Source organism: Artemia sp. Qi Xiang Cuo, chromosome 3 (genome assembly GCF_049724085.1).
Source record: "Artemia sp. Qi Xiang Cuo chromosome 3, ASM4972408v1, whole genome shotgun sequence".
NCBI lineage: Eukaryota > Metazoa > Arthropoda > Branchiopoda > Anostraca > Artemiidae > Artemia > Artemia sp. Qi Xiang Cuo.
Genome location: NC_142796.1, coordinates 20,997,310 through 21,018,759, shown reverse-complemented (window position 1 = coordinate 21,018,759; position 21,450 = coordinate 20,997,310). Strand labels below are relative to the sequence as shown.

General features: G+C 36.7%; 1 protein-coding gene across 2 annotated transcripts in view; it reads right to left on the bottom strand.

The window, feature by feature from the left end:
* Positions 1 to 21,450, bottom strand: part of LOC148953848 (uncharacterized) — a 160,700-nt gene that overhangs the window by 97,215 nt on the left and 42,035 nt on the right. For both annotated transcript variants that reach the window (XM_089086842.1, XM_089086843.1), the window contains exons 4-5: positions 11,476 to 11,560; positions 6,104 to 6,166 (exon numbers count right to left, since the gene is read on the bottom strand). In XM_089086842.1, the coding sequence (XP_088942968.1) occupies positions 6,104 to 6,166; positions 11,476 to 11,560 (148 nt within the window). The remainder of the gene's footprint in view (positions 1 to 6,103; positions 6,167 to 11,475; positions 11,561 to 21,450) is intronic.

Sequence of the window (21,450 nt, the reverse complement as noted above, 5' to 3'; positions counted from 1 at the left end):
GCATCGGTCGATCTGGAAACTATCTATGCCAGTGCGAGCTCAAATGAATGCAATCATGCAAATCTGCAAGAATGCTTCGCCATAGGGCAACATCGACGAAGCAAAAGCCGTTGGGCTGCACATACTGCAAGGGATGGTTGGAAAGCCAGTAGAGACTTTTGTATTTAAAAGCAAAGATATAGTCGTAACTATGGCTGCAAATTCGGCTCCGAAGCTTGATGGTGAGCCAGTCAAGATTGACCAAACGTTATTGTTTCAGCGACTAGCGGCTGTAGACACTGCCGACGGTCAGGATCTGTCGGATACTCTTGGTTATGAACTTTGTTCTTTTTCTCCTTGACTTTTTGGGTCATACCAACTACTAGGCATAGCTGGAAAAGCTTCCCCCTCAAAGACCTCCTGGAAAATGACTAAAGGCTCTTTTGCGAATCTTTCAATGAGTTGAACATGTGTTGAAGATGAAAGATTGCTCCTGCATAAATTGCCTTGGAGAAATGGCGCTACTTTTGGACAAATATGTCTGGCCTACGCTAGCTATGTCAAGGCTCATTTTTGGAAATGCTACGGTTGTGTTCGACGGATACGAAGATTCGCTGTCAAAAAAAGACCAGACACACTTGAAAAGATCGAAAGGCAAAAGATCTCCTGATATCGACTTTACTGGGACAACAACGGTAACCCTCAAAAAAGATTTTTTCCTGAACAACCTGAAGAACAAGGGAAAATTTATCCTCCTGCTAGGTGGAGGGCTAAGCTCGTCAGGATGTCGCGTGGTGTATGCTTCAGGTGATGCAGATTTCACGATTGCGACAGCCGCAGTGACAAGTTGTTCTGAAGTAGAAACCTGTTTTGTTGTGAGTGACACAGACCTGCTCGTCTTGCTTCTTCACCATTGCCAGCCAGGAAGCTACCCACTTTTCTTTCGAGTGGAGACCAAGCCGGGAACAGCCAAACTCTACAGCATATGAGAACTAAAAAGCAAGCTTGGGGAAGTCGCAGAGGTCATACTGCCCATCCATGCTTTCCTGGGATGCAATACGACCTCTAGGTTCTACGGCATAGGAAAGCCAGTGTCACTTTTATTGGCTGAGATCAATGAAGAATTCCAAAAAAATGCGGCCTTTTTTCTGCCGGAAGAACTCAGAAAAGCATCAGATCATCAGTACAGGTGAAAAGCTCACACTCCTTGTTTATCAGGCTAAAGCTGATACCAACCTTCAGGATTTGCGTCACACCATGTTTGTCACGAAAATGGCTTCTTCGACCTTGTTCGTCCGCCCAGAAAGCTTACCTCCGACATTGTCAGCTGCGAAGTTTCACTTCTTCAGAGTTATCCTACAGGTCATGGAATGGATGGGTTGCTCAGCTGATCTGGACCCATGTGACTGGGGTGGCGGCTAGACAGAACCAAGTACGTACCTGTAACGATGGAGTCGAAGCCAGCACCCGAAGCACTACTGAGAATGGTACGATGTGCTTGCAAGTCAGGTTGTGAAACAAAGCGTTGCAGTTGCAAAAGAAACGGACTTCACTGCACAAAAGCATATGCCGAGTGTCATGGTACCGACTGCCAAAATTCAGAAAGCATTGACCTTAATCATTTTATACACCGCGATGATTCTTAATATACTGTGATCGAATCCTTGTTGAAATGGCCTCCGTAGCCAAAAAAAAAAGAAAGAGAATTCAATTTCCCTACTTTACATCCTCTGCCAGTTTTTTCCGATGAGGGAAAACTAGTATTCTGAAGGAACATTTGGATTCTGCGTCTCAAATAATATCAGAAAAAGTTTTTACAGCGATGAAATTGAGCGAATCTGAGGCTTCCTCATTTTCCCCTGCTTCCCCCGCTAACCCTATCAGATACCCCCGGTGGTGTGATATAATACTTCTGATACAGAATTCGAATTCTGCGACCTGAACTACGTAGGACTGGGTATTTACAGTACTGAAATCAGAGGTCCTGGCATTTTTTCAGAATTTTCCCACTTTCTCCTCTTTTTTCCCCTGTCAAACTTTTTCTCATCGATGGATTTTAGTGGGCTTTTAATATGTTGTTCTCCTGATTTTTCTGCATTTTTTGGTGCAAAAATAATTTTTGTTGCTATTTGTTTGACCTCAAACGCTATTTTTACTGGGCTATATGGTGCTATGTGGAAGGAAGCCTTGAAAACTCCTTTTTGATACTTAAACGATCAATAATTTTATATATATATATATATATATATATATATATATATATATATATATATTTATATGACTTTATTTTTCCTCAAAATCAGTTATACTTTTTTTTCCTGAAAACTGGCATACTGACATTTCTGGCCTCAGAAAACGATCTTGATGAGTTACGTCTTTAAGGAAGAGTTCGCTTGTTGTTTTTTTTTTTTTTTTTTTTTTTTTTTTTTTGCAGGGTGGTCGTATCAAACCTATGTTGACGCCATGGCATTACGTAGAAGTTTATATCAATCTGTGGGTAGAAGACAAGCTACAGCGAGAGTTAAACATATACAAACCGGCCGCATGCAAAGTGCCAGGGCCCGAGCAAAGCTCGGGCTCCTGATACTATATATGAAACAAGTTTTCTTTGTTGCGTGACTGTTATCTCCTACATAATAAACTGATCTATCTACACCTATATAAGCAAAATTTTACGAAACTAATTTTGGGGCTATGGACTCAATTACTCAATGCTATAAAAATCTCAAAATTTATGGTTGAGAAGGAATGAAAAAAAAACGGAGAAAGTCAAGTAATTCAAGGACCAACATGTGAAAGTGGCATAAAAGTACGAAAAAGTAAAATTGTGTCATAAAGTGACAGGATAGGGTTCTACAAAACTGGGTACAGTTTTTAAGAGCGCTTTATTTTAGTAACAGCTTATTGTTATTTATCTTGAATTGGGTACCACAAAATGGTACATTTTATTTTACGACATTAATTTTATAATAATTATACTATTATAATATAATTACTTTTTACTTTTTTATACTGTAAATAAATTCTCTTGTTTAATTTTTAACAATTATTTAGGGCGTGTAGGTTCTCTTGTCTAACTAATCTTAAAAAGAGCAAACCTTTTCATTAATACGAATTTCCTTACAAGGGAGTTCTTTTTGCTTATCTGAAATTAAAATCTATATACCTACATTCATTTAAAATAAAACTTTTATGTAGAAGACCTTAGTTGACAACTACGATATATAAATCGTGTGTCTCTTTCAGTTGGTATTCTTTTCCCTAAATAAGGAATAAGTCTTTCAAACCTCCAAATTCAAGTCCTTTTAATCTTGACAAAAAGCATGCCTTAGCTTAAAAATGACAAATGTCCTTGGAATCCTTTTCGAGTCGAGAGTAAACCCATTTCCTTTCCAAAAAGCCTGGAGTGTCAGAGTCATTTATTAGAAAGTCCGTCTCTCTCATTCACGAATGGAGGAGTAGGTGTGTCAAGTGTGTCAAAAGTCTATAAGTCAACTGAAGTAAATCAAAAGTCAATTTGGCTGTCCTCTGCTGCAACCAAGTATCTCCAAAAAATTAAATTTTCAGTCAAGTATGCAGCTCTTCAAATTTCAGCACGTCGGGTCCAATGGCGCAATCAGAATGTTTCTGGTAAGACCTAATACTCTAAAGGGGTAAAGCAGGTTTCCCAGGCTCTCAATAGCCGAAATTTAGTGTGGAACCAATAGAACTGCAAAGCCAAGCATCTATGTCCAGCAGAAAACGTAGCGGCTAGGGCGAAAAAACAGGCTGCGGAAAACCTATTGACTACTTTGAATCTTCATTTATTTTTACCGTTTCAAAAACAAAACAAAAAAAAACAGAAAAAATAATTATTTTGCGAGTTTCACAAAAGCTAAGTTTTGGCAGAAGTTGGGAAAGCAGAAAAATTGTTATTACCGGTCAGAAGTTGGCGACAAGGCTACTAAAGCACTTGAAAGAGCCAAAGGAGTAGTCCAGGGAAAGATGCCCTTACAGATACTTGGACTTTGACTTGATAACAAGTTTTCAACCTAATTACAATAGATAACGAGAGGCATGTAAAATCAAAAAGAAATTTGAATTTTTCAACAGCACCCAACGAAATCCGCGTTTTGTTGGTATGCTGTTTATTAGTGGTTTTAGCCCGCAATATTCTCAGAGCCCATTAGTCTGTCGAAGAAGACCTGGGAGATGATCTAATGAAAAGAGCCATGTCAAGGAACCGCTTCATGAAGATAAAGGAGTAAGTTCATTTCATGTAGAACTCTACCATAAACGGGTTCAAAGACCACAGAGATTTCAAGGTGCAGCCACTCTTCCACATCGTGAAGAGAAATTTTGAACGATTTGGCATCCTATCTACGAGAAATCGACGAGATAATTATCAAACATTATGAAAACAAAGATTGAAGCAGTTTAACAGAGAAAAGTCCAGTTGTTTGAGGTACAAGCTGTGGGGCTTCTATACTTCCAACGGCCACTGTCTGAAGTTTCATCTTTATTCAGATGCACAGCCACAGCGAACTAGAGAGACTGCTAAGAGTGACCATGGATCTCAAGTCGTCAAGCAGCTCTTAGAGATTGTAGACGACAGCAAAGGTCAAGGGGTTTACTCCGATAATTTCTTCGTGAATCATCAGCTCCTGCGCGATCTGGAGACAGGTTACTTCAGAGAGACGGGGACTGTCCGAAGAAATCAATTTGTTAGGTGCCCCGCCCCCTACATTGTTATAATGAGATTAAGAGAAAGATGAGAAGTAAATAGCTTTACCAGTTCAACGCTGCAAATTACATACTAGTTGCAAAGTGACGGAATGAAAACTTAGTGAGTTTAGCAACAAATCACCCTAGCCTCAAGCCCGTAAAGACCGTTGAAAGAAGAATACAGAGATAAAAGAACAAGATGTCTCTTCACCAGCCAAACCCTTTGCATAAGTACAATCAGCACATGGGATGTGTTGATCTTCGCGACTGGCTTCTCAGCAAGTATGCTATCAGTATTCATGGAAAAACTGGTACTGGGCCCTGTTTATAAGGATTTTAATTATGGCAGTCGTAAAAGCATCCCTCCTGTATAACATGGCAGCAGACAAGAGACCACATATGTACCTTGCAGAGTTCCAGCGGTGTGTCACTACAGGGTCAGAACTGGAAACAGAGTATGGACAAAGCCAAACCCACTCCTCGTTGCCTGAAACAGATAGAGCAGCACAACCATCTCCAGATATACAGGCATTATACACTTTCTCGTAAAATGCTAAAGCCAACGTCGATACCAATACAGTGACTGCTCAAGGAAATCACTTACTGCACAAAGGATGATGTTAACCTCTGCGCAGGCTCCTTCATGACTTATCATACGAAGTTTTGAGCATTTATGAGTGTTTTTTCCACTTTATTGGTTTTCAAACATTAAACCTGTAACATTAAATCTGTAAAATTATGTATCTTTGGGCGTTGAATTTGTCCAATGTCCTATAAATAGGATAGCTTATATCTCAGAAACTACACGCGTGAAAGTTGTTGACATTCTAACCTTTCGATGGTGTAATGAACAGCTTATCAAAAGCACAAAACTCCATGAAAAAGTAACGGGCTTTAGCGATTTAATGCCTGATTGATATTAATTGCTTTAAAACCCAAAGCTTATTTCTGAACTTTTAAATTCTCTTATTAAATTCGAACATACTAAAGCTCCGCAAAGGGTTTATAAAGACATACTTAACAAACTAAACATGACAAGTTAGGGATCGTAATATTATTTTAAAAAATCAATCATATTGAAGATATATCTGATAATTTTGCAAAGAGAGGCTCAAAGTTTCGAAAAGAACTCCATTTTTATTATTATTAAAGAGATCAAATCAAATTTTGTCGATACTGTCATTGAAAGTCAGCTCCCCTCCCCCAAAAAAAGAAAATCCACTTCTACTTTTTGCTGCCACCGAGAAGGACCCTTGGAGGCAGGTTTGTAATATTTAGTATTGTTTCCAATTTTTCGGCATTGCTGGTTGTAAAAATCCTCAATTTTAGTATTTTTTTTTTTTTCAGAATATTAATCCAGTAAATTGCCAAATGTCGATGTCTTAATTCATGAGTGAAATAAGGTTATAAAACGACTAACCTGATGACGCACTCAAGGACTCAGCTTCTGATTCGGAAGAAAGACCAGGTCCCAGCTCATGACCTGTAAGAAATTATGAATGCAATTTCAACAACTGTAAGTGGGTATATACACGTCCTTCTTAGGAGAACCATTTCCTGCAAAAATGCCCCTATACACTCTAATCCAGCGCAAGTCTAATTTCCTAACCTATTTTAATTACTCAATCTACATCAGTCACTGAATTTTCTTCTATGGTAGCTGTACAATGATAACAGCTAGGGGAAATTTTTACTGCATAAAATATGAAGATGCAGACTCTGGCCAATAATTCTGACACCATTTTCGACGGGACGTCGATACTAGGTTTTGTAACTCTAGAATGCCCCTACTAGTTTTTGCTGTGGAAAGTCATCAGAAATATGTTTTTACCCAAGTGGATACTAGGTTTTATCCCAGAAAGTATAACAAATTAAAAAAAAAAACTAACTGCACCGTTGGATTTGCCGTGGCTATATCAAGGAAGGTCCATCCCTACGAACGCACCTAGCACACTGTGTTTCCAGTATTATGTTTCATTTACAAAATACTTCTGATGAGTTTTATATATGTTATACATCTTTTCCTTGCTTGCAGGAATAGTTGCACATTGGAATCCTTTTGTGTGGTTTCCTTTGGAGGTTGCTCTTTTTTTCCGTCGTGACCAGAATGGTCGTAGAACTTATTTATGTCAAGCATACAATAGGGTTTAAATTCGTAAACGTAAGCAAAAAAAGAACATATTATACGAAAATTCAAGAAGATTATGGGTGAAAGTAAAATTATGAGGTGTCAGGGACCCCCCTTCCCCCACCACCAATCCTTAAACATGTCTGATTTAATACTGAAATTTAAATTTAAAATACTTAAACTTAATACTTAAATGTCTGATTTAAAAACATATTATACGAAAATTCCAGGAGATTATGGGTAGAAGTAAAATTATAAGGTTTCATGGACCCCCCCCCCACCATCAATCCTTAAACATATCTGATTTAATACTGTAATTCAAAATCTAAAATACTGAAACTTGATACTGAAATGTCTGATTTAAAACATATTATACGAAAATTCCAGGAGATTATGGGTAGAAGTAAAATTATGAGGTGTCAGGGACCCCCCCCCCCCCACCACCAATCCTTAAACATGTCTGATTTAATACTGAAATTCTTCTTGTAGAGATAGGAGACTTCAAGTACAACTTGCCGCGAAAAAGAGAACTAGTCAGTGTCATACTGCCAAATAGCCGCAAACTCATTTTTTTATCTTATACTTTCCTGTCAAGTTAATACTTAATAAGTTAATTCTCAACGTCTTTTGAATCATCGCAGCAGGACTGTGAAAAATCCTACTCTTAAAATAAAGCAATTACCCTCAAATGATTAAGAAAGGGAAAAAAAGAGGATTCTGCTGCGGCTTCTTGGACATTACGAAACCGAAAATCGACAATGTCCCGGCTCTTCAGATCTTGGATAATCCCCGCTAGTGTTTTATTTTTTAAAGAAACATATTTTTTCGTCAAGGAATCTAGATACTGGGCTAAACAATTAAGAAGAATTATTGAAAAGGGGACATGTCAGGATAAAGAAATCAATTCAAGCAAATAATAAGAAATTGTTTTTTCCTGTAAAATTGAGTAGTATTTGACATCTTTTTATTATGTTGAGGACATAAAAAACACAATGTAAAAATAGGCACTGTTTTTATTAAAGCGCAAAGCAAGCTCCGGCTGTATCGAGACTTAAATGGGGGGAGGGGGCTTTAAAATAGATGGACTATTTTGATTTCCCCTAATGTGTTTCTTAATCCCCTATTCCCGTAAAACATTACTGATTCATGAAACGACAACAATAAGCCTCGGACCCAGTTTGATCTCATCTAAAAGGACTTCCGACCATCCCCGGACACGATTTTTGAATGTGCTGACTTGATCTTTAGTCTTAGATTACTTATTGAAGAATCAAATGAATGGAAGACTGATATCATAATGGCTTTCATCGATTTCTTGAAGGCTTTTGACTCAAACCATGGAGATTCATTTTGGAAAGTACTGCGCTACTATGGCTTCCTGATAAAATTGTCAGAATTATAATGGCGTTTTATGATGAAAAAATGTGTGCTGTTTGAACTGATGATCGGGACTTGGACTTGACTGAGTGGTTCAAGGTCAACTCAGGCGTTCGACAGGGGTGCATTCTGTCCCCAGTGCTGTTTACAATACTTATTAATTTCGTCCTGAGGACGTGCAACTTCATACCTGGCATCCAGTTAAATGAAAATCACACTGTATTTGATGCAGATTTCGCAGACGATATAACGTTCTTTTCTCGCTTAAGAGAGGATCTTCAGCAAAACATAAATGAGCTCTCGAAAGTAGGTGAACGAATAGGTTTGACAATAAGCACGCAAAAGACGAAAATCATGCGCAATAATGTGGATAAACTACCGGCTGAGCCGCTGACAGTTAAAGCAAAGGAAATTAAAAAGGTAGAGAAGTATAGATATCTTGGGAGTCTAGTGAGCACTGATGGAAGCCCCGAGCGTGAAATTGCCACACATATCGCGTGCGCAGGAAGTGCCTTTGATAAGTTAAGAAACGATTGGAGAAGTGCCACTTTCTCTTTGAAGCTGAAATTGAGGCTCTTCAGTAGTAATGTCCTGTCAGTGATAATGTATGGTTCTGAAACCTGGGCGCTGACAAAACAGCTAGAGAAGAGCGATCAAAAGTTTTGCAAATAATTGTCTTCGACGGATTCTCGGAATCAACTGGACGGACAAAAATACTAACTCAATCAAAAGAGAGAAGACTAAACAGCCACTCGTTATTTGATAAACTCATAAGCAGTCGGTGGCGATATTGCGGACACGTGGTTAGAATGGGCAGCAATCGTCTGCCTCATGATGTTTGGCGTTGGACTCCTCCAGGAGTTCGACGGCGCGGACGACAGAAGGCTACACTTGGACAATGCCTAGAAAAATACGCAGCGCTCTCAAGAACATCCCTTGATGAACTTTGGCCAAAGACGCTGGAGAGGGTCTTCGTGGAGAGGCATCGTTGCCGCCTTATGCGCCGACCGGCGTGGGAAGTCCTAGCCTTGATTAGTATATAGATTTTTGTGTTACTACTACTACTAGACATTCCTTGCAGCACCAAGCCGCCTGAGACCAAAATGCGAAAGGTTCTTTCCCCCAGTCTATAAAAGCTTCACTCTGTACCTTCTCCAATGTAGTTCCAGTTTATTTTCAATTCCTTTTTATGACCATCCCAATCAGGGACGACCTGCTTTCCGTTTGGCTGCAGACGGATGGCAGAAAAGCACAATGGCAATCTCTCATACTTCATCCGAAGAATGTGATCAAGCCATTTCGACCTTTGCGGTCACTATTGCTTAGAAAGTTAGATTGAACCTTTTTTTTATATAGCTTGCTGTTTAATATACAGGCAGTCAAACGGGTGCCTATAACTATCCTTTGGAAAAATTTACCATATCTTCCTCAGCCTTTCGAAGCACATACGTTTCAGAGCCTTACTTGAGCATTGTCACGATCGTATTGACAAATATTATAATCTTAGTTCGCAGCCTTATCTTCCTATCCTTCCAAACTATTTTCAACTATGAAAAAATATACTACGACTTGGCTAGTCTACTCTTTATAGAAAGTTTATATAATTAGCTGTTGGATAGTTATAAAGGAATGACTATCTTAAAATTTCCCTGGATAGCATTTTTACCTTGTTCAGGACGAAATTGGTACTTTGCGGTTCAAAATGTAGGAAACTGATAAAATGCTGTGGTACTTACCCTCTTGTTACTCATAGGGATTTGTAACATCTACTGAATGGTTTTCAGACCTGTCGGGTTTCCTGGTGTAATCATAGATCATGCCCTCTCCTTGTTGGCGTGTTTCTCGTTTAAACTACGTAAATTTTCTTACGCAAATAAATTATGACAGATAATTTTTGATTTAAGAAATTTTACATATTTGAAATGAGAATAGAAAGTAGAATTTATATGCATGCAACAATTTCAAAATTCCTTCAGTTTCTATTGACAAGGGCATCTCTTTATTTACCAATTATTAACACGAATAATTTTATATTTGAAAAAAATAAAAAGGAAAAAGGAACCATGGACTAATGAGAAAGTTTCAAGCCAGCCAGGGATCAATAATCGATCTTAGGCTGACATAAAACTTTCTCATTAGTCCTTAGTGACAAGTAAAAGTATTAAAGAGTAAAAATAATTAGTTTTTTTTTTCTTTTTTCTTTTTTTTATCGGGTGGTCACTAAACAGATGATGTCAAACGAGTGATATTAAAACAAAAGAGAAGAAGTGGCAAAAAAAGAGAAAAGATATTACTGAGCAACAGTACAGAGATAATATCAAACAAAATATTTAGAAAAAAAATAGCAAAATAAAAACACTATCATCAGTGTGGCAGTAGATAACAACAAAATGATAGGCGATTGACCCATCATTACTTTATGAAGCAATGTTGTGTCTCGAGGAATTTCCCCGTACTGTATGGGCTAAATACAAAAAAAAACTTGCAATTATTTCATGGCGAAGATTACCAATATACCACATATATATATATATATATGTGGTATATGTGGTATATATGTATATATATATATATATATATATATATATATATATATATATATATATATATATATATATATATATATATATATATATATATATATATATATATATATATATATATATATATATATATATATATATATATATATATATATATATATATATATATATATATATATATATATATATATATATATATATATATATATATATATATATATATAAGGATCATAAATGCTGCGATTGAATATTAACGTTTCATACGCAGAAGAATTGTAAAAGTTTCTCCGTTTCATTTATTCAGAATTTCTAGGTCCATATAAAAAAAAAAATCTTTCATCTGGACTTCATAGGTGTTTTCCCATTCCTATTGGTCCAAATGAAACTGTGAAGCCAAAATGTGGTTTAAACAGAAAAATTTAACTGATTTTATTTAAAGGATTTTCAAAACAGAATTTGTGGTTTTTGTGAAAAGCGAATTTCCCCTTTATACAAAGAAAAACTAAAATGGCGTGTTTTTATATGCCGTGCACTAAGAAGCACTAATTTATATAATAGTTATTCTTTTCATTTATTGAATTGTTCATACCTTCTCTTGGTAAAAAGAAAGTCCTACGTGTATATTCTATATAAAAACCAGAGAACACGACGAAATCTTTCCAAGTATCAGAACGTAATGATAGGCCTATATTGGCAATAAAATAGGAAAACTTCAGCAGCAAATGGGGAAGCGTTAATGCTTACCTGCCAAAATAGCTTGTATTTTCTTTGCTGAAAGACGACTTAACTGTAGCAAACAAAGTTGTTTCAATTCACCCAAAGGAAGAGACTGAAAAAAGATCACATTCATTAAATTAAATTTAAAATAAACAAGGAACAACGACCATCCAAACGTAAAAACCGCATACATAGCACAATTCGCCACTTCCCGGCTTTCAAAAATTACCATAATGAAGACCGAAGTGTTGCAAACAAACGTGTACCAAATTTTTCAAGAGCACATTGGTGCGGGGGGAGGGGTGGGGAAAAGTAGAGCTGGTGATGCAGGTGAAAACGAAGTTGATGATAGTGGCAAGATAGCAGGGTCGGATCTAGGGGCTGCAAGAGGGGGCAAACGCCGCGGACGGCACGCTCAGAAGGCGGCAAAACGAGCTAAAGAGCAAATTACATATAGCACAATTCGCCACTTCTAGGCTTACAAAAACTACCATAATGAAGACCGAAGTGTTGCAAACAAACGTGTACCAAATTTTTCAAGAGCACATTGGTGCCGGGGATGGGTAGGGAAAAAATAGAACTGGCGATACAGGTGAAAACGAAACTGATGATAGTGGCAAGATAGCAGGGTCAGATCTAGGGGCTGCTGGAGGGGGCAGGCGCACCGGACGGCAAAACGAGCTAAAGAGCAAATTACAAAGACAAACTTGCCGGAAGAAGAAATAATTCAAACTTTGAAATTATCTAAATTACAATTCCCGAGTGTTTTGTCAAGCATAGTTGCACGTTTTTAGTAGCCTCTGGGCTTTCCCTTCTGTTTTACTTTAAGGGTTAATTTGTGCATTGAGATGATAGATGTAATGGGCATGGGTGATCCTTCGACGGTTGTCTTGCCCAGCTAGGTAGGTATACTAGGTAAGTCCCCTATAAATAATTTTAATATTTTCCAGGGGCACCAATTTTTTTATTGCACCCCAAAGAAAAAGATGAAAAGGAAAAAAGGTGAGAGTGGATTTGCTGAAACAAAATCTAGAAAAGTTGTACTCTAAAGAAAAAATTCCACATTTCTAATAAAGTCTTTGTATCCATATTCATTCCTGAAAGGAGCATTGAGTTTGTAATAAAAAAAAAATGCATTTCCAATTTTATATTTCTGATCATACAGTTCGTGGTAACGAACTGTAAGTAAGGAGCGACCCGACTCAATAGTAACCGAAATTCCAAAAAACGGAATTTTGATACCAATAGATACATTAAAAGAATTGGATGTTATTCTGATTTCAAATATATAAGTTTCATCAAATTTAGTCTAACCTATCAAAAGTTATAAGCCTGAGAAAATTTGCCTTATTTTCAAAAAAAAGGATGGATCACCCCCTAAAAGTCATAGTATGTTATTGAAAATCACATCATCAGATTCAGCGTATCAGAGAACCGTACTGTAGAGGTTTCAAGCTCCTATCAATAAAAATGTTAAATTTTGAATTTTTTGCCAGATGAAAGATCACGGATGCGTGTTTTTTTGGGTTTTTTTTTAGAGGTGATCGTATCGACCTAGAGGTCCTAGAATATTGCGAGAGGACTCGTTTGAAAAAAAATTCAAAATTCTAATGCCCATTTTAAGTGACCAAAAAATTGGAGGGCAACAAGGCCCCCTCCCCAGCTCGATTTTTTCCCAAAGTCACACGATCAAAATTTTGATATAGCCATTTTATTCAGCATAGTCTAAAAATCTAATAAATATGTCTTGGAGGAGGATTTAATCCCCCATGGTCCCCGGGGACCGTGGCTGGAAGTTGTGAACTTTTCCCATTCTTTACATATAGTATTGGTAATTGCGAAGTATACAGGCGTTTTCAGGGAGAATTTTTTTTCTCATGGGGGGGGGGTCGCAGGAAGGGGGTCACGTAGGAGGATCTTTTTCTGGAGGAATTTTTCATAGGGGAAGGAAATTTTCCATGAAGGGGGCGCCAGATTTGCCAGCATTATTTAAAAAACGATCAGAAACTAAATCTTAAAAAAGCAAGTTTTTTCAACTAAAAGTAAGGAGCAACATTAAAACTTAAAACAAACAGTAATTATTACGTATATGAGGGGGTTCGCCCCCTCGTCAATACCTCGCTCTATACGGTAACTTTTACGCTCTTTTAGTTTACTACTTTAGTTTATAGTTTACTAAATTTTTTAGTACTTTCAAAATAGCTATTTATTCTATTTAAACGGCTTTTGTGATTCAGAGGTCATTCTTAAAGAATTAGAACAAAACTCGAACTTTAGCGTACTGAGCGAGGTATTGACGAGGGGGCGAACCCCCTCGTATACGTAATAATTACGGTTCGTTTTAAGTTTTAATGTTTCTCCTGACTTTCAGTTGAAAAAACTTATTTTTTTTTATTTAATTATCTAGTGCACTGTTGTGTTTTATATTATTGTATAAAAAAACAAGTTTTTCAAATGAAAGTAAAAAGCAATATTAAACTTCAAACAAATAGAAATTTTTCTGCATATGAGGGGAACTCTCTCCTTCTCAATTCCTCACTTTTTATGCTGAAGTTTTTTTTAGTAATTTAAGAAAACTTCTCATTCCAAATAATGTGTTTCAGGAGTCGTTCTTAAAGAATTTGGAAAAAATATTTAAACTTTAGCATAAAGAGTGAGGGATTAAGGAGAGGGCAGCCCCGCTCATACTTGAAATAATTTCTGTTCGTCTTAAAATTTAATGTTACTCTTTACTTTCAATTGAAAAAATTTGTTTTTTATTTAATTCCTGATTGTTTTTTCAAATAATGCCGAGAAATCATCCTCCCCCTCCGTGGAAACCCTCGCATACAAAAAAATCCTGCATGGAAAACTCTTGCCGCGTAAAATCACCCCTCCTCAAAAACTCCCTCCGGACAATTCCATCCTCGCTGAAAATCTTCCCAAGAAAATTTACAGCGGAAGAATTCCTCCTGGAAGATTCTCTTTATTTTCGTTTGAAAAAAAAAAACTTTTTAAATTTATTTCTGATCGGTTTCCAAATCACGCCTGAAATCCCCCCACCTCGGAAATCTTTGTCCCAGAAACCCCCAACCCCCTATGGAAAATAACTCTCCCAATAAAGGTAAATTTCTCCCGTGGAAAAATTCCCCAAGACAATTCCATCCCCACAGAAAGTTTCTCCAGGACATCTCCACGCGTAAAAATTGAGTAGCCAAAGAGAAATTAATACAAATAAATGAACTCCATGTATGAATTCCGGTAGATTCTTCCCCCTCCCATTCTCAAAATTTTGATCAGATGTTTTTGGGGGAAAAGGGCGTGGAAAGGGGGGCTATTTGCCCTCAAATTTTTTGGTCACTTAGAAGCGGCACTAAAACTTTTAATTTTCATTTGAATGAGCCCTCTCGCGATCTTCTAAGACCATTGGTTCAATACCACCACCCCTGGGAAAAAAGAAAACAACCATTAAAAAAATAAACATGCATTCGTACAAATTTTCTCAGGCTCGTAACATTAAATTTAATGAGTTATATAAATATATATATATATATATATATATATATATATATATATATATATATATATATATAATATATTATTTGGAATCAGCATAAAAAAACAATTCTTTCGACGCATTTATGGTTGTCAAAACTCCAAATTTTAAAAGTTTCGGTTACTATTGGGCCGAGTCACTCCTCACTTACAGTTTGTTACCATGAACTGTTTGATAACTGTACTGGGTAAATATATACTTCATGAATGTTACGCTTTACTTTCGATTAACCTAACCCACTACCATTTTACTAGGGTTAGGCTTGAGGCAATATTTGAGAGAATGAAGTTTTTTTTTAAGTAATTTTTTTTTAAATACTCCAGCGTTTAATATAAACTTTTAAAAATAAAGTTTTTTAAAATAAACTTTTTTTACGCATCTTTCAAAAGCATTGGAAATAAATTGTGAGTTGATAAAACCAGCACTTATGACAAATAGCATATTTGTAATAAATACATGCCGATACCATTATTTTCCCATGAAATACGTTTCGCTCTTAACGAGAATTATGATATTTACAGTATTGATGGTGCGGCAGGGGGCGACAAAATGTACATTTGCCCCGACTGAGGAAAAACCTAGATTCGAAAATGCAAGAGAGTGATGAGATAGAGGAGAAGAGATAGTAGTGACTATGCTGGTAGTACTGATGACAACGATCATGGTAGTGATATTGATAAAAATGGTAGTAAATGTTGAGATAGTCGGTTATGAACTACAAAATATATGATTCCACAGTGGTCACAAGTTCTGAGTCTTAATTGCTTTGAGCAAAATAGGGCTAAAACAAGAGCGAATTCTCTTTATCCCCGAAGAATTTGCAGCCCCCTACCCCCTTTATCCTAATGAGCTATAGCCCCATAAGCATCCCCATTCTTCAAGCTGAAGTTTCGATATGTTAATGATGGTAATTATAATCTTAATAAAGCATAAGCTACACCTTAGAGCAAAGAGGCGGGGGGTGGCGGCCTCCTCATATTCAGGATAATTTGTTTTTTCTTAATTTGTAAGATCCCTGTTGACTTCAATTTGAAAGCTTGTTTCCTCTCTTCGATTTTTTTTTTTTTTTTTTAAATGTTTAAAGTGTTTTCTTAATCTTAAACGGAAGTGGTAGATGCTGTGGAATTTCGACAAGCAGTAATAGATTTCTGACGACGACCGCATTTCTGAAAAAAATACTGAACTTATGAAAAAGACATATATGTACTATTCGTTTTGGACAAATGAAAAGTAAAAGCAGGGGGTAGAAACTAGGGAATATAAATTATTTTGAAAGTTAGGTAAAACCTTTAGATTGTGTCAGACTTAATAATTCATTTGCTTCAAACATAGAACTAGAAAAAAGGACCCAAAGAGTCTAAAAACCCAATCAGAAAAAAACATTTGTTCCTGGTTTTGAACCCCCATCTTACATACATGGTCGATATTTGAAGTCTCCTGTTTCCAGATATAGAGTCCCCTATCGGAGACCCAATGTCTGAGTTAACTGTCCAAATAGTAAGTGCTGTCTTTTATATAGGGAGCCTAACTTTGGTGTGACCTTGCTTCTTTGTAACCTTTCTTCAAGCTATGTATATGTCGCGTCGTGAATAAAATATTCTAAATACGCACAAGTAAGTTTGAGGGTGGATACACCTGAGCTAGGGAGGGGGAGCAGTTTTGCTGTTGTTATTCAAAAGTTATTTTAAAGCGTTTCTATTCAAACTAAGATTTTTAGGTTATCCCCTTATCAAGAACAGGCTAGACCGACCCTATAATTAAAGTGTCTTACTATATTTGCAATTCGCTACGTGCTATTGCTGCTGTCACTTTTTCTAAAGCAAGTGCAAGTAGCTATTTTCCTGGCTTTCTTTTCCAGCAAGTAAGTGGAACTTTTCCGGGCTGGCGAACAGTTTTGAAATTCAAATTGTTTTACTTTGCATGCAAGGATAAAGCACGTCAATTAGGGGGGGGGGGAGGCTACCTCTTCAGATTTTTTACACATACATTCTCGGATTCCGAAGAACACCTGTTTTTGGAATTTTAATGGGGGGAAAAATCTATAAAACAACAAAATCCCCCCCCCCTTATCTACATTTCGTCAACTGATACCTCTATTAAGGCCTGTAAGCATATTCCTTGTCCAAAGAATACACTATTTGCACCTAGGCCCTAAACTAAAGAAATCTACGAAACTACCAGCATCGCGATGGCTGTGCTAAGATCACGGCTTCCCATGAGTCTTCTAGAAATCATGGGTTCTAGCTTTCACTACTTTTAAGAAAGACATAATGCCTCTGAAGTAGATAATCCATTACAACAAGTATCTATTCGAATAGCCTCAAGGGAATAATCTACGAAACATATCCTTTGTAGTAATGTTTCCAAAAAAGGGAATCAGTGGTAAGTATCCTGTGGGACCCCTATCTCATTCCTTTAAGCTAAGAAATCATATACTCATTATAACTATTTATTAGCATTAAAAAATCACAAATTATGAAAAAAAGGTGAAAGTATCATCTTTGAAGCAAGCTTGTAGCCTAACATTTGCTATTTTCTACGAACTAAACATACAAAAATTTTCGAAAACGTCTATTGCGAGACTCTTGATTTTTCTTACAAATTACAAAAAAAAACAGTAACACCCATGGGCAGGGGCGGATCCAGGATTTTTTTTTTTGGGGGGGGGGGGGGAATAGGTTGATCCGGTAAAGAATATTTTAGGGGGGGCGCAAAATAGGTTGATCCGGAAAACTTCCTTTGGGAGCATGTTTAATTAACGCAAACTTGAGTTAATTAAGTAAATTACATTACTTTAGACTACGCTAGGAGGGCGCCCCACCCCCCCCCCCCTGGATCAGTACTGCCCATGGGTGTTACTGTACAAAAATACAGTAAAACCTGCGTGGTTCATCAGAATAAGTACTATTGATCATGACAAAAAAGACCAAAAGAAAATCATCTTCGGTAAACCAAGGCGAAGTTTCAGAGATTTGCAACCATTTGGCTATTACCTAAATAAAAAGCATTCGATACCACATTACCAAAAGCGCCTTTTGAGTGGGCTCAAGGAAATGATTAACCAAACATGTCTTCTGAGCGAAAGGTTCAGATGGCTAAGACAATTTCTGCGGATGAGTGATGACAGATTACCAAAAATCGTCCTTGTTAGGCAACCATCTAGGGCCAAACAAAAGCACGTAGTCCCCGAAGGGAGTGCCAGGATGTCGCAAGGAAAGATTTAAAAGAAATTGGAACTTTTTGGGACGATGTAAAGAGGGTTGCTTTGAATAGATTGGGATGGAGGGAGAGTATGCGTAGCTATGTTGGCCTCGGGAGGCGTGGTGTTGTAATGAGTTATTAGTGGAAGTAGTTGCAGCAGTTTCTGAATAAGAGTCAGCGGCTGGTGTCTTGTCGGCCCCTATCTTACCTGCTCTGAGTAAGGGATCAGATTGTCACCATTATCACCATTTATTCGTCTTCATTAAAAAAAACTTTCCAATAAATCAGTTTTTAAAAGGGAAGTGAAGGCCATTTTAAACATAAGCACGGCAGGCGCAGACACCTGCTAAAATTCAAACACAAAATAACCAGAAATTATTGTCAAAGAATAAGTGAAACCCAAAACGAACAGAAGTCAGATGAGCAGCCATGGCAAAAACATGCAGCAAGTAATAATACAACCGTATAGGTTGATCCTCAGCGAGTAATGCTTGGATTGAAAATGAAAATGAATCTTAAAACGAAAAAAATATTTTCCTATTGAAGTACAAATGAAACTTAAAACAAATAGAAATTAAATAAACAATCAATGCAAACAAGCATACAATAGATATTAATGTCAATTAATAAGTAAAACTTAAAACGAGTGAAATTTAAATTGAAGGTGCAAATTAAGCTTGAAACAAACAAAAATCACCACAAACAAGAGTTTGGGTATGACCTCCTTCTCTCACAGTAAAAGTCTAAAATCTACTTCGTCATTGGCGCTTTACTGAAAACCAATTTTGTGACAAATATCTTCTTATGTACTTATCTCTGAAAATAAACATTAAAATTATAGTAACATTTTGAACTGATGAGCTTTCAGCAATTAATGTTCATCATCAGCAATTCAGCAATCATTATACATCAAATATTCAGTTTAATTTATTAGCTCTTTTTAAAGTTGTTAAAGACAAATATAGTTTTGCTATAAGTAAGGGATTGGATACTGCCTCCTTTCCTAACTGAAAATAAAAACCACAATCCTACTGCGTCATTGGCGCTTAACTAAAAACGGATTATATTACAAATACTTTCTTTTCCAGTTCTTACAGCATTGAAAATAAAAATACAATTACAGCGAAATAAATGCTTGAACTGATGGATCTTTCAACAATTAATATGATTATACATCAAATATTCAATTTGATGTTGTTAATACTTTCCAAGACAGTTCAAGACGCATATAGTTTTCAGTAAAGCGCCAATGACACAGTAGGTTTTAGACTTTTACAGTGAGAGAAGGAGGTCATACCCAAACTCTTGTTTGCGGTGATTTTTGTTCGTTTCAAGCTTGATTTGCATGTTCAATTTAAGTTTCACTCGTTTTATGATTTATCTATTAATTTACGTTAATATCTATTGTACGTTTGTTTGCATTGATTGTTTATTTAATATCTGTTCGTTTCAAGTTTCATTTGTACTTCAATAGGAAAATATTTTTTTCGTTTTAAACTTGATTTTCATGTTCAATCTAAGCATTACTCGCTTTAAGATCTACTTTTTCATTTATATCATTGCTTGTTGTATGCTTTTGCTATGATTGCTTATATAATTTCTGTTCGTTTTGGGTTTCATTTATTCTTTAATAGTAATTTCTGGTCGTTTTGAGTTTGAATTTTAAAAGGTATTAGTATCTTCTGAGCTTAAGTTCAAAATGGCCTTCACATTTACTTGAAAAACTGATTTTTGAGGAATGTTTTTCTTAATTAATTTTTGTTCGCTTTTGATTGCGAAAAATTTCATGTTTTAAAAATCCCTTATTTCAAAATCAAACTTTTAAAAACAAATCAAATATTCATCAAAGTATCAAAACTTCAAAGTAACAATATCAAGGTGCAAAAATGGGTTTGTGTCAACCTTGGAGTTTTTATTATCTGATGTTTGAACTATTTTTAACAAAATTGCTATCTCAGAGTTTTCATCAGTTTGGCTAAGTGTAAAAGGGCGTGGGGGGGACTAGATTAAGCTTCAGTCTCTTTTGAATCATTAAAAGTAAACTAGAAATTTTTATTTTCAGTCAAATGAGCCGTCTCTGAAGTTTATACGAGTATCCCTTCTATAAAAACCATTTAATCCCCAGAGTATAACTTACAACGCCTGTCCCTGGGCCCTGGGAGGTTGTGTCGACCCTTGGGTTTCAAAATCTGATGGTTGAACTATTTCTAACAAAATGGTCACCTGAAATTTTCATCAGATGGGTTTATCCATCCGATAAGCCCAAAGGCCTGGAGGGCAGGATGGGCTAGTTGCCCTCCGATTTTTTTCACTCTGAGAAAATGAACTACAACTTTCAATTTCCATTCAAATGAACCCTCTCTGAAGTTTATACGAGTATACCTTCCATAAGAACCATATACGCCCCCAGAGCAACACTTACCCTGCCGGCCCCTGCCCTGGGGGGGGGGGTGTCGACACTGGACTTTTTATTATCTGACCTTTGAACTATTTTTACCGAAATGACGATACGTAAAGCAGTTTTGTTATATTATCTTTTAACTATTTTTAACGAAATGTCTATTTAAAAATTTTTATCAGATGTTTTTGGGGAAAAAGGGTTTGGGGGGCCAGTTGCCCTCTGATCACTTTTGACTCTCAAAAAGGGCTGGATTTCAATATCTAATCAAATGAGCCCTCTCTGAAGTTTATACGAGCATCCCTTTCATACAAACAATATATGCCCCAGGGCATAACTTATAACGCCTACTCCCGGGCTCTGGTGGGTTGTGACGACACCTGAGTTTTTGTTATCTGACTTTTGAGAAATTTTTAACTTAATGCCTATCTCAAAATTTTTATTGGATGCATTTGGAGGAAAGCGGCCTGGAGGGCTAGTTTCCCTCCAAAATATTTTTAAAAGTAAAAAATTAAATATAATATTAAATTTCCAATCAAATGAGCCATCTCTGAATTTTTTAAGAGCATCCCTTCAATAAGAACCATATATTCCCCAAGGGCATAACTCACAACACCTGCCCTTGGGCCCTGGGGGGCTGTGTTGACCCCTTAGTTTTCGTTATATAGTCTTTGAACTATTTTAAAGAAAAGCTATCTCAAAGTTCTTATCGGATGGGTTTGAGGAAAAAGGGGCGTGGAGGGGGGGGGGCTAGTTACCCTCCAATCTCTTTTGACTCCTAAAAAGTAAACTAGAAATTTCAATTTCCAATCAAATGATACCTCTTTGAAGTTAATACGAGCATCTCTTCCATAAGACTCATGTATGC